We start from the raw sequence: 13,983 nt of genomic DNA, 5'->3' as shown, positions 1-13,983 counted from the left end.
ATCCACACAGCTGGCTCCAACAAGCATCAAGAAGAAGAAGCATTTATGGGACTTCCCTGGCGGTCCAGTGGTTAAGACTCTGCGCTTCCACTGCAGGGGCCACAGGTTCGATCCCTGGTCAGGGAACCAAGATCCTGCAAGCTGCACGGCGCGGCCAAAAAAAATAAAATAAAATAATAACAGTAAGAAGAATGAGCATCTATGGAGCCACGCCTGGGAAACACAACGCGCTAAGCTTCCAGATACCCATGAAGAAAATGTGAGGGCTTCCTGTTCTAATCTTAGCCCCATTTTCAATCATTCATTCTTATACTCACGTGGTACCTGTTCAGGAATGGAATTTACTTGATCCAGATTGAGACACGTAAGACAAAGTTTCTAACAAATTAGTAACCAGTTGTATGATGCTTGGCTATGTTACTTCCTCATCTCTAAACCTGCCAAGCTGGGGATGAGATTAAGTTGATTTCTAAAGCCCCTTTGAATTATGAGCCACCTCTAAACTTTCAACTGAGCCTCCCATTAATTTTTCTGTGTTGCTGGGAGGGGGACCTTAACCAATGAAACTCTAAATGAAATAGAGAGGCCATGGAGAATGAGTTCTTCTCCAGTTTGATGCCAGCGATTTCTTCAAAGCAGGGCTAGACAAAAAAGCAGTGTGAGAAGCAGCAGAAAATTAAGGTATTAGTGGGATATGTGATTGAAATGTCAGGGAAGTTCCTATTGGGTTTTTTGTTACTGTTTCATGCTTAATCAGACCTATTAATAGTCTTTGGATGGACCCCAAAGGCAGCTCTTAGGCAAGGACACGGAGGGTTAGGAAATAAGAAAAAGCATCAGTGCTTTGGAAAGTGGAAACCTACATAGGATGAGAATGAGCCTGATCACAGGAAATAAGCAGTTAAAAACCAGCATGACATTCTTAAAGGCCAATTAGTTTTTACTTTGAGTAAGAGCAGATATTCTAGGGTTCATCTGATAGCAGATGGGCCATATGGCTCAAGGTTTCCTAAAGTGGCTTCTGTTATGGCTTCTTGGGACTAAAGAATGGCTGCTATCATACAAGATGAGAAATAGTTTTAAAGACGGTTACTTGGAGAAGGGAATGATTCACTCATTTAGTGCAACATGCCTCCAGCTTAAAGAATAAAAGTATGTGTTCCTTTTATATTAACTTGAAATTTTAAAACAAATGACCAAAAAATATTGGTAAGTTTAGAATATGTTCCTTCCAATTACTCATGCCTCATCCTGGAAGGATGACAATTATCTGTAAGAGGAATGAGAGACAAGATGCTGGCTTTGGGGCACAGGTGACAAATGTGAGCAGTCAGGATGACAGATCTGAAGAAGACACAGAAGCTGGCAGGGCCTTTAGGGATTAATTGAGGCTGGAGCTGTGGGAAGAAACTCAGTGGGACACCTTCATCACTGCCTCTGCGTCCACACTGAATCACCAAGCACAGCCGAGAACAAACCGCTGGGATAGTCTCTACCTTCTCTTAAAGTGGAAGAGAAGGGACGGGTGCCGTGAGGAAAAGGCTACTACAACCTCCGCCATGGAAAATACATCTTTATTATAAAATAATGTTTTGTTTCATGATGAGAGTAGAAAAATAACACTATGAGCTCCAGAGAAAGTTCTGGAGCTCAGTCTCTGAGAAACGGGAGGAGCGGCTTTTGCATCACTCTGGGAGCACACCCTCCTGAGGTGCCCCGTGCTCCTGCAGGACGTGGGGCACAGCACACACAGGGAGCGTGCAGCTCAGGTCCTGCTGGAAGCCCAAGGAGCCTGCACGGTCCACACAAGACGCTCTGGCCACGATGATCAAAGAGGAAAACTTGAGGTCAGAAGGGAATTAATTGGTTCTGAGAAGGGCCAGGATGGCGACAGCCTTGCCCCTCCCTATACTGGAGTGTAGAAGAGTCTCTTGGGCTGATGATCCCGGTTTAGAAGACGGTGCCCAGTGGCCTTATGCTCGGTTTGTTCCCCAAGGTGTCTGTGCTGAGGAAAAGCTGCAACCTTTCCCAGGACAACTTGACCCACCGTTTCTCACTGGTATGGCTAAAGTACCAGAGGTATGTGTGGTCTCAGCCTGTGAGGGCTGCTGGCTGAAATTTTTGTACTTCAAATCCTGTCCATACTGATGGCAGAAAGAAAGAAAGAAACAAAATGTTAAAAGACCAGTGAATGAGAGCAGCTGGCTGGAACTGTTCTATATTCCAAGCCTCTTGGCCCCAAAGAACGAGGAGAATATCTGCCCTAAGTGGGAAAGGCAGTCCCACGGACACCCTTTTCGCCCTTAAAAATCCTCTAGACCCCTCAGGCTTTAGACAAACAATGAATCCCCCCCTGGGATGGGAATCCAGCCCTCAGGTGATGGGAAATGGTCCCTCAGCAGCAGTACCTGGAGAACGCAGCCAGGGTGAGCACCTCAAGCAGCAGCTCTGAGCCACAGAAGAGGAGCAAGATGCCGTTCATGATGGCTTCCAGGCGGAGCACGTAGGTCTGCAGCAGCAGGTAATAGGAGGCCATCATGGCAGATGGGAAGGTCAAGGCCATGCTAATACCAAGCGGCATCTTCCGTTGGCAGAGGTTTCCCTTTGTACCTGTCAGACACAGCCCATGGAGTCACCTCCAAGTGGCCTGCTTTCCTTGGCCTCAGAGGAAAGGCAGGTGGGATGCGATGGACTGGCAAGCAGAGGAAAATGCCCCTGAATGGGGGTGTGCAGGTTTATAAATGCGGCCCCACTGTGTTAAAAACTAGAGGCTTAGGAGCAGCTACAGCATTGCAGCCATTCGCCGAGAGGTCCTGCTTCCAGCCTGGCTCCCAGGCAAGGGACACTGGGCTCTTTATTTGAGGAAAAATTTTGTAAATCATAAAAATAATATATAATCATTGAAAACTTTTCAATTAATATAGAAAATACGGAGTTCCCTGGCAGTCCAGTGGTTAAGACTCCAGGCTTCCACTGCAGGGAGCATGGGTTTGATCCCTGGTTGGGGAACTAAGATCCCACATGCCGTACGGGGCAGCCAAAAAATAGAAAAAAAAATATAAAAAATCATTTTAGAAAATATAGAAACTAAAAGACCACATGACTCAGCCCTTAGAGATAGCCATTATTACAGAATGACGTATACTGTTTCAGACTTTTTTATGTGTATGGTCACATATTACTATTTATTATTCTAAAAATAGAATCATACTCTGCATACTGTTTTGCAACTTAGTTAACCATTTAACATAGTTAGACATCTTTCCACACATAACTACCTTACCCTTTTTTAACGGCTATGAACAATTTCACTGAACCAATGCCATAATTTATTTAACTAATCCTGTAATGATAGATGTTTAGGTTGTTTCTAATGCTTTGATGTTAAAAAATACATGGCAGGGGCTTCCCTGGTGGCGCAGTGGTTAAGAATCTGCCTGCCAATGCAGGGGACATGGGTTCGAGCCCTGGTCCGGGAAGATCCCACATGCTGCGGAGCAACTAAGCCTGTGCACCACAACTACTAAGCCTGTGCTCTAGAGCCCGTGAACCACGACTACTGAGCCCGTGTGCCACAACTACTGAAGCCCGCATGCCTAGAGCCTGTGCTCCGCAACAAGAGAAGCCACTGCAATGAGAAGCCCAAGCACCACAAAGCAGAGTAACCCCCACTCACCACAACTAGAGAAAGCCCGCGTGCAGCAACGAAGACCCAACACAGCCAAAAATAAATAAAATTTTAAAAATAATAAATTTATAAAAAAAAATACATGGCAATAAACGTTCTCATACAGATATCTTAGCATATCTGTAGAAGTATCTGTTTTTTTCAACCAGTTTTGGAAGGGAAATTGTTAGGTCTAAGAATACGAATTTTACCTGGTAAAACTATTAGCAAAAAGGTTGTACTAATTTATATTCCCAAAGGGTGTGGGAATATAAATACCCACAAGAGTGTGAGACCATAGAGACCTGTTCCTCACAGCCACTAGAATACTGGGAATTTGGAAACCTTTTTAATCTGATGGGTGAAAATGTTACCTTGTTTTTTCAATTTGCTTTTTGTTAGTGAGTCTGGGCATTTTATCATGTGTATTGATCCTTTGTAATTATTATGTGAATTGCCCATTAAGCATCCCTTACTAATTTTTTCTTTTTTTTGCTAGTGATTTTTTTTTTTAATTTTTACTGGAGTATAGTTACTTTATAATGTTGTGTTAGTTTCTACTGTACAACAAAGTGAATCAGCTACACATATACATATATCGCCTCTTTTTTGGATCTTCTTCCCATTTAGGTCACCACAGCGCATTGACTAGAGTTCCCTGTGCTATACAGTAGGTTCTCATTAGTTATCTATTTTATACATAGTATCATTAGTGTATATATGTCAATCCCCTTGCTAATTTTTAAAACTAGGTTTTTTTCTTAGCACTTTATGTGAGCCTTCTTTATCCTTTGTTATATGTGTTGAAACTATTTTTTTCCCCTCAGTGTGTGTTTTAACACCGTTTTCAGGGATGAGATATTCTAACTAATAAGGGCTTGCTCTGTATTTCTGGGGATATAAAACTTGTCCTAGAGAAATCCTCATTCAGAGAAGTGGAGGGGATCTTAGTGCTGACCTGTGCAGGCGTCTACTGCCCTGGATAGGCGTCTACTGCCCTGGACATGGAGTTACAACTGAATCTATTCTCCCAAGCAAACCAGTGAGAGGAACCAGGAACTCTTGTAGCAGTTAGACAACTGGGAAGGAATTATCTAATATCTCATGTCACCACCTACTTCTGGCCCTGCAGAGCAACAGACAGATAAATCCTGACCCAAAATATGAAGCAGCTTGAAACTTCAGAGAGGGAGTAACGGGATATATACCACCAGATCCAATCTCTTATGGTGAGCCTAGGTTATGTATTGAAACTTTTCCTTGTTAATCAGGTTACAGATACCAGCTCGTCTCATATAAGGAATGGAAATATTCTCTGGACAACACTCACCAAAAAATAGTCGAATTACTTCAATTCCAAGATAAAGGAAGAGCATCACCACATCCAGTACAAGATTGGCTGTTGGATATGGTAGCAGGAGACCTGCCAATACAAAAGTCAGAGCTTGCAAACAACATAGAACAGTACACACAAGAACTCCCACACACCTGGGAATAAAGAGAACACGAGTCTTATCAGCTTTCCATGAACTACTTAGTGAGATGTGGGCAGGATCTGTTAACCTGCTGCAGGATCTGTTAACTCCTGGTGCGGCTACGTCTGTTAGAAGCAGGCTCGTTATTACGGGGTTTTACTCCTAACTCGGAGAGTCTATGGGGACTCCGCTCTCCACAGTAATCAGACGTACATGGGTACACAGGCTGCTGAAGGTCACCAATGGGCTTAAAGTGGAGTTCAGCAAAGAGGTGATGGGGGAGAGTCAGAATGGAAAAGCCCACATTTCCCAAACTCAAGAAAATCTTGCCGAGGGGCTTCTTACTAAATCATTCTCAAGGAAGTCACCTGATGAAGAGACTTCCACCGTGCAGCGAAGAGGAGCCCCAGGGGGCAGAAAAGAATGAAAAACAAGAAGGCTTTTGGTGGCAGCTGGCTCTGGGCTGAAGTGGGGAAGGCATGTTGGGGCAAGGGCAGTCAAACCCCAGGCCTTACCTTTATACAGAAATACGAAGAGTTCCAGCAGGAAACAGGCAGCATAATACCACCCGTTCAGAAAGAACAGGATTTCCAGGGGGGTGGAGGACAACCGTTTACCTGAAAATATGCGCACAGAGAAAAGAGATGGGCTGGAGGGCAGCTCAACCTAAGTTATTTCAATGGTTCTGTGTCTAACTTGGAGGAAACACGAGGTCGCAGCTAGTGGAAAGGGCCACTTGGGGGCACTTCTGATTGCTGATGAGGAGTGCGTGTGTATATACGGTGTGGAGGGGGGTTTCCTTCAATCCCCTTCTTTCCGGAATACCGTCAAACTCGACTCCTTCGGCTTTGGGGCTGAAAGTCAAAGCCTCTCTAAGATCTAACCTCGTCACTATTTGGGAAGGGAAACTGGGGCTCAGAGACCAGCACTGGCCTGTTTGAAGTCACGCTGCAAATTCGCAACTGAGCTGGCCTAGAATAGGCCCAGCCAAGGATTGGGGGGTATCTGAGACCCGCACCTCGAGACCTTCAGACACTCAGGGTGGGTGAGTCCGCCAAACCCGGCTTTGGACAAGTGAGGAGTGATGTCCCTAACACCCGAGAATGAAGGGTTTAGGTCGAGCACTGGGAGAGAAGGTTGGGGGGCGGGTACTGAGGAGAGCAGGACCAGCGACTCACACACCTCCGGAATCTCACCTCGCGGCGCCATCTTCAGTCCCCATGGAAACTGCATACGCGGCTACAGCTACTCCTGGAGCAGCGAGGCGTTGCCGGAAGCTGGGGACGGAGCGGCCCTCGATTCTGGCCTCTCTACCCGCCTACCTCACTCTATGGTTACGTGGTGCCTGGGCTGTCTCGGTGCCGTCCGCGCGTGCCAGCAAATTGCTTTCGCTGGGGTTTCGGCTGCCGACTTGAGAGAGAATAGTGGCCGCCCACCGAGCAGTTGTCCTCAGGACCCCGGGGGCGGGAGCAGCTCTTGCGCTTCCCCATCCCAGGTTTACAATGAGTCGTCTGAGTGTAGCCAGTAGTGGTAATGTGACCGCAGGATTGGCAAATAGGCCCCGGCCCCAAGATTCTCTTTACTAACAACGGTCTGAAAATGAGAAACGGTGTGCACGACAGTGCTATGCAAATGCGCGGTGGGGTTTGGGGTCTTTTGTCTAGCAAGCAGTCTTTTTTTTTCGGGGAGGGGGAAGGGTAGTAGGGGGTTTTGTGCCTCCGATTTATGAACCAGGTAGTTAGCAGATACCAAAATTAATCGGAACTAGAGGCTCCTTTCAAGGAGCATAAGTGAGACAGGAAGATGAAACATGATCACCAGGTGACCCGTGACGTGTATGGGAGTTGAGAAAACAAAGTACTTTGTGTCTGGCGTAATTCCATTTAGCATGTTTTCACGGTTCATTCATGTTGTAGCATAGATCAGAAGTTCATTCCTTTTTATGGCTGAATAATATTCGTGTGTGTGCGTGTGTACACCACATTTTGTTTATACATCTGTTGAGGAGTGGACACGGATTTCAGTCTTTGGGCTAGAAAAATGCTGCAGTGAACATCGTTATAGAAGTATCTGTGGAAGCCTCTGTTTTCAGTTCCTTTGAATATATATCTAGGAGCAGAATTACTGAGTGTTTTGGTAACTGTATGTTTAACTTTTTGAGGAACCGTCAAACTATTTTCCACGGTGTCTGTAACCATTTTAGATTCCACCAGCACTGAACAAGGGTCCCAATTTCTCTGCGTCCTCACCAACACTTTTTATTTTGTTTTTAAAATTGTTATTGTCACTATCCTAGTAGGTGTGAAGTGATATCTCATTGTGGCTTGGACCTGGGATCCTTTGCTGGAGTGCTTGCACCTGGACAAACATCTCCCCAAGCAAAAGAATACAAAGAAACTATAAGGGACTGAAAATAACTGCATGCATGCACGGTTTGGACAAATTATGAACAATAAGATACAAAAAGGCCAAAACCCAACTGCTGCTTTTGACTGGGGGAGGGGGGCGGAAGCAGGGTACTGCACACGATCCCTGCACACAGCACCACCGAGGGGGTAGGCAGACCACCAAAGCCATCCCTCCGGCTGGACCCACCCCTACCCTCACCCTATTTAAGGAACCAGCTCACTCACGCCCCCTCTTTGGGGAGTGAGCAAGGGCACCTGTTTCTTGTTCTCACTCCGTCATGCTGCAGCATGAGTTCCAGTAAAGCTTTGCCTAAATTCCTCATCTGGCCTCTTATCAATTTCTGTTGATTAAGGAGTTCAAGGACTCAAGCTGGTAACAGCTGCACCAATTTACATTGCCACCAACAGTGCAGGAGGGTTCCCTTTTCTCCACATCCTCAACATCGCTCGTTATTTGTTGTCTTTCTTTTTTTTTTTTTGGCAGCATCAGGTCTTTGTTGCAGGATCTACGTCGCGGCATAAAGGATCTTCCAGTTGCAGCACGCGGGCTTAGTTGCCCCGCGGGCTTAGTTGCCCCGTGGCATGTGGGATCTTAGTTCCCTGACCAGGGATCGAACCCGCACCTCCTGCATTGGAAGGCGGATTCTTAACCACTGGACCACCAGGTAAGTCCCTGTTGTCTTTTTGATAATAGCCATTCTGACAGTTGTGAGGTGATATCTCATTGTGGTTTTGATTTGCATTCTGAGTGACTAACCTTTCAGACAGTGCTGTACTCCTAGCTAGTTGGGGTGGAGGCAGGGGTCAGTAATTGTTTTTTCTGGGCTGAAAGGAGAAGCAGCAGAAGCAATTCCTTGAAACTGGAGAGAGTAATATGCATGGAGAAGTCCCACCAGGAGCTGTGAAAGTCTGAAAAACTGGTGAACTTATATCTGAGCTCCTCCCCTCCCCTCTCCTCTGCGCTCTGATCTCCGCTTGTGCCTCCCCTTGGAACTGAACTGCAAGCCTGGGGGGCTTTCTTTAGTGTCAGCGGAGCAAGGCACACAGCAAGGCTGGGAGGGGTGGAAAGGGCTCTGGAGCCAGCACATCTGCCTCCCCTGCCTGCTAGACAAGAGTTAGGCAAGTTCCTTCTGTGAACCTCAGATGTCCAACTCTAAAAGGAAGGTGGGCCAGCTGTTTGTTTCTGTAAGTAAAGTTTTTTGGGGGAACACAGACACACCCACAGATTTACATTTTGTATACAGCTGCATTCATGCTACAGGCTTTCATGCTAAGTTAAACAGTTGCAACAGAGACTATATGGCCCATGGGCTTAAATACTTACCATCTGGCCCTTTAAGAAAAACTTTGCTGACCCCTGTCATAGAGGATGGCAAGGATTAACGTGCCACAACTCCACAGGTGCTACAAGTAGGCAATAAGATTGAATTACTCACAGCACAGCAAACAGCAGGAGCATCATCATGGCAGCCTGTTTCCCCAGTACCCACGTCCTGTGAGTGACACAGTGAGCCCCAGTGGTGGTGCACACAGTGGGTTATGCCACATCTGAGGAGCCCAGGGCCAAGGGCTCAGAACCTTTTTTAGCAAGCAGCAAATAAGCCAGGCTCCCCCTACTCTGGGGGAAGGAACAATTACACTGTAGTCATACTGTGGTGGCCTTGGCCTACCTAATTGCCTATGTGCTCAGTGTCAGGAGACAGGCCTTTCGTTTTGGAGTTTTCAGCAAAAACGACATGCAGATCATTGTTGCTTTTGTTGTGGTCCTCCATTTACAATGCTTGGTGTCAGTCTATTTATCTCTTGTAAATATAAAATACAGTGTGTGTGTGTGAAAAAAAAAAAAAAGACCCAGGAACTAGGAGAAGGAAAAGGTTTATGATGCTTCTATTTTTTTTTAAATTTCTTTTGACTTATTAGTAAACTATAGAGAAAATTGAAAAAATAAAAAAATGAAATAAAATAAAATGAATAACCAACAAGGACCTACTGTATAGCACAGGGAACTCTGCTCAATGTTATGTAACAACCTAAATGGGAAAAGAATTTGAAAAAGAATAGCTACATGTATATGTATAACTGAATCACTTTACTGTACACCTGAAACTAATGCAACATTGTTAATCACCTATACTCCAATATAAAATAAAAAGTTAAAAACAAAAAAACAAAAAAAACAACGTGCAGGGGTTTCCCTGGTGGTGCAGTGGTTAAGAACCTGCCTGCCAATGCAGGGGACACGGGTTCGAGCCCTGGTCCAGGAAGATTCCACATGCCGTGGAGCATCTAAGCCCATGCGCCACAACTACTGAGCCTGCGCTCTAGAGCCCGTGAGCCACAACTACTGAGCCCACGTGCTACAACTACTGAAGCCCACGCGCTTAGAGCCCGTGCTCCACAACAAGACAAGCCACTGCAATGAGAAGCCCGCGCACCACAACAAAGAGTAGCCCCTACTCGCTGCAACTAGAGAAAGCCCGCGTGCAGCAATGAAGACCCAATGCAGCCAAAAATAAATAAATAAATTAAATAAATTTGTAAAAAAAAAAAAAAAACATGTGCAGGGATGCTAGGGCCCAAGGCAGGCTGCCTCTCCCAATATCCAGTGCCCTTGGTAAATCAATTATTTCTAGTAGGCTTTTGTGATTCTTTTGGGTTTTAATGTACATAATATCACATTATCAGAAAGTATAGTTTTACTTCTTCCTTTTCAATCCCTGTACCTTCAATTTCTTTTTATTACCTTATTGCACTGGCCAGGACCTTCAGTATAATGTTGAATAGAAGTGGTGATAATAGATATTCTTGTCTTACTCCTAACATCAGGGGAAAGTATTTATTTATTTAATAAATTTATTTTATTTTTGGCTGCATTGGGTCTTTGTGGCTTCGCGCGGGCTTTCTCTAGTTGCGGTGAGCAGGGGCTACTCTTCGTTGCGGTGCGTGGGCTTCTCATTGTGGTGGCTTCTCTTGTTGTGGAGCATGGGCTCTAGGCATGCCGGCTTCAGTAGTGTGGCACGTGAGCTCAGTAGTTGTGGCTCTCAGGCTCTAGAGTGCAGGCTCAGTAGTTGTGGCGCACGGGCTTAGTTGCTCCGCAGCATGTGGGATCTTCCCGGACCAGGGCTCAAACCCATGTCCCCTGCATTGTCAGGCAGATTCCCAACCACTGCGCCACCAGGGAAGTCCCTGATACATTTTATTGATACTGTCTCTGTATCTGTTGAGATGATCATGTGCTTTCCTCCCTTTATTCTGCTAATGCTATGAATTACATTGATTTGCAAAGGTATAATCAACCTTGCCTTCCTGGAAAGAAACCAATATGGTTGTGATATTGAACAGAAAAGAGTTGACATAGCAGGCCTGAGACTGCTATCCTTAGAAAGTCCTACTTGCAAGGTTGGCCTTTGCCTGGGTCTGGGAACTTGTATTTCAGAAGGGTTTCCACCAATCCAAAGCGTCTCACTGTCTCTAAAATGTTAGTACAAACTATGTGGTTTATGCTGAACACCTGCTTCCTTCTGGAGTCTGGAATTTTGGTACATGCTAACTATTCTTAGTTTGCAGAGAATTTTTATCATGAATGAGTGTTGAATTTTGTCACAGATACAGCTAATTAATGATCAAATGTTTTTTCCCCTTTATTCTACTGATTTGGTGAATTTCACTCATTGATTTTTAGTTTTTTTTTTTTGCTGCGCCATGCAGCATGGGGGATCTTAGTTCCCCGACCAGGGATGGAACCTGTGCCCCCTGCAGTGGAAGCAGAGTCTTAACCACTGGACCGCCAGGGAAGTCCCTGATTTTTAGATGTTAAACCAACCTTACATTCCTGGGATAAACTCCACTTGGTCAGTCTAGCTGAAGATTAATCAACTAACTTTTCAAAGAATTAACTTTTAGTTTCGTATATTTTTCTCTATTATTTACCCATGTTCTGTTTTTTTCTGGTTGTACATTTAGCCTTCTTTCTTTCTACTTACTTTGGTCTTAATTTGCTCTTTTTCTAGTTTAACGTGAAAACTTAGACCGTTGGTTTTAGATCTTTCTTCTTTTCCAATGAAAGCTGCATCATATGCATTTAAAATGTATTTTCATCACGATGTAGTTCCAAGTACTTTCTAATTTCTCTTATGGTTTCTTCTTTGATCGATGATTATTTACAAGTGTATTATTTAACTTGTAAATATTTAATGGTTTCCTAGTGTGGCAGTTATCAACATATTGCTCCTCAGCTCCAGATAAACACTTCGGTACCTGTTCTGCGGTAATGGACTAGACTGGAAGCATTTCTCCATTACAGTGAGCACAGTGTTAGGCTCTGTCAGTAGAGGGCACTGGATGGACACTGCAGGAAGAAAGGGGCTTTTCTTCCTGGTTCCAGCGTGCTGTGTTGTGATTTTTCTTGCTCCTGCTGCACAGTCTGTCAGAGGTGCATGTGTGTGGGGACTTCCACTGGTGCTCTGCCCCAGCTGCATGCCAAGGGGCTGTGGGGCTCACTGGTCTCCTAGGTGATCACCTTGCCTCTGCCCCACACCGGCATCAGCATCCTGATCCCCTGTGTACCCCTGCCCACCAGCCTTGGCTCGCTGCACCCCAAAGGGTTGTTTCCCAGGGATTTTCTGGTGTGGACACCACACTCTCCAGACTCTGCCTCTGCAGCAGTGCCCCAGTTCCTCTGTAACCCACCCACCAGCCTTGGATCACTTCATAAAAGTGAAGTTTCCTGGGGTCCTCCCAACAGAGACATGGTGTGTTCCTTAGGGCATTCTGCATAGCATTGCATCTGACCAAGATCCTCATTTCACAGCAAAGGAAGTGTGGCAACGGGCTTATGCCTGTGGAAATAACTGGTCTTACTACACATACTTTGTCACCTGGAATAAGATGGTTTAATTGAAAAGTAGAATGGTTTACTGAAGACTCAGTTATGGCCCCAGTTGGGAGACAACACCCTGAAATGATGGGGCTTCTAATTTACAGAATGAAGTATGTCTTTGAATCAGAGACTATTATATGGTACTGTCAACCCCCTGGCCAGCACACATGGGTCCAGGAATCAAGGGGTGGGAGAGGAATGACTCCTCTCACTATTATACCTAATAACCCACCCACAGAGTTTTTGCCTCTTATCTTGAAAAATTAGAGCCTGCTGATTTGGAGATCTTAGTTCTCAAGTGAGTAATATTCCATAAGGGGACACAACAATGGTACCACTGAATTGGAAAATGAGATTGCCACCTGGCCAATTTGGGGTCCTTATGCCACTAAACAAATGACCCCCCCCAAAAAAGGGGAGGGGGTTCCAACCTACTGGTTGGAACGACTGATCTGAGTCCCAAGGGGAAACTGGGCTGCTGCTACACAATGGAGGCAAGGAGGACTATGTCTGGAACCCAGAGGATTCTCTGGGGCACCTATTAGTATATCCATGGCCACCCCCAGAAGTAGGACTCAGATGATTTAGGAATGGGGGTTTGGGTCACTCTACCAGTTAAAGATCCCGTAGCAGCAGCAGAAGCTCTAGCTGAGGGCAAAGGAAGTATGGAATGGGCAACTGAAGAAGCAAGCCATGGATATTAACTATGACCTTGTGAACAGTTACAAAAGTGACCAATTACAAAAACGAGGGCTGTGGTAGCTTTGTGTATGTTTCTTTGCTTCTTGTATGCATGTGTTTATTTGTATATACTGACCATTTTCTCCTTTTTACCTATTTACAATTTGTTGGAGGTCAACTTTATAATTTTTAAAAATAAATCTATATTTTACTTATGTATATTTGGCTGCATTGGGTCTTCATTGCTGCATGTAGGCTTTCTCTAGTTGTGGCGAGCGGGGGCTACTCTTCGTTGCGGTGCGCAGGCTTCTCATTGCAGTGGCTTCTCTTGTTGTGGAGCACGGGCTCTAGGCACACGGGCTTCAGTAGTTGTGGCACACGGGCTCAGCAGTTGTGGCACGTGGGCTCAATAGTTGTGGCTCATGGGCTCTAGAGCGCAGGCTCAGTAGGTGTGGCGCATGGGCTTAGTTGCTCTGTGGCATGTGGGATCTTCCCGGACCAGGGCTTGAACCTGTGTCCCCTGCATTGGCCGGCGGATTCTTAACCACTGCGCTACCAGGGAAGCCCCAACTTTATAATTTAATCTTTAGGTAATAGAACATTTAGTGGGACCACGACAAAATTTGTGGAGTAATTAATACAGTCAGTGATGGATACAGTGACTGTTGGGACTGTATGTCTTCTCATTTGGGGGGAGGAGTGAGAACGTCATTTTTAAGAAGGATAGATATATGTTGTTAGTAGGAATATGGAAGTTCAAATATGTGTAGAATGGTGCACGAAAAAAGATGGACATTACCTCCACATTCACCTGCAGAACCTGTCCTGTGATAGCGGTACTGGAATCAGCATTTCTCCCTTACAGTGAGCACA

The 13,983-nt window shown here is 45.3% G+C and overlaps 1 protein-coding gene across 2 annotated transcripts; it reads right to left on the bottom strand.

The window, feature by feature from the left end:
* Window positions 1–1,554: 1,554 nt before the first annotated feature.
* On the bottom strand, window positions 1,555–6,432 carry TMEM216 (transmembrane protein 216). Of its 2 annotated transcripts, none has more exons than XM_036861130.1 (5): window positions 6,325–6,432; window positions 5,658–5,759; window positions 4,998–5,090; window positions 2,409–2,610; window positions 1,555–2,144 (listed from the first exon to the last, which is right to left on the bottom strand). In XM_036861130.1, exons 3-5 carry the CDS (start codon window positions 5,041–5,043, stop codon window positions 2,129–2,131), a joined length of 264 nt encoding a protein of 87 aa, XP_036717025.1. In that variant the 5' UTR covers window positions 5,044–5,090; window positions 5,658–5,759; window positions 6,325–6,432; the 3' UTR covers window positions 1,555–2,128. The 2 variants fall into 2 exon arrangements, with proteins under 2 accessions (XP_036717025.1, XP_036717024.1); XM_036861129.1 differs by having other exon boundaries at window positions 1,575–2,144; window positions 6,339–6,413.
* Between the last annotated feature and the right edge of the window lie 7,551 nt (window positions 6,433–13,983).

The sequence above is a fragment of the Balaenoptera musculus genome, chromosome 8 (assembly GCF_009873245.2).
Source record: "Balaenoptera musculus isolate JJ_BM4_2016_0621 chromosome 8, mBalMus1.pri.v3, whole genome shotgun sequence".
NCBI lineage: Eukaryota > Metazoa > Chordata > Mammalia > Artiodactyla > Balaenopteridae > Balaenoptera > Balaenoptera musculus.
Note: the sequence above shows the minus strand (reverse complement) of the source record. Positions and strands in the feature narration are given on the sequence as shown.

Bases quoted from the DNA above. Each gene is read 5' to 3' on its own strand.
- TMEM216 (XM_036861129.1), bottom strand. From the start codon at position 6,375: ATGCAGTTTCCATGGGGACTGAAGATGGCGCCGCGAG. The intron at 5,760-6,338 runs GTGAGATTCCGG...GCATATTTTCAG, and splicing joins ACTGAAGATGGCGCCGCGAG to GTAAACGGTTGTCCTCCACC. The intron at 2,611-4,997 runs GTGAGTGTTGTC...TGTGTCTGACAG, and splicing joins AGTAATTCGACTATTTTTTG to GTACAAAGGGAAACCTCTGC.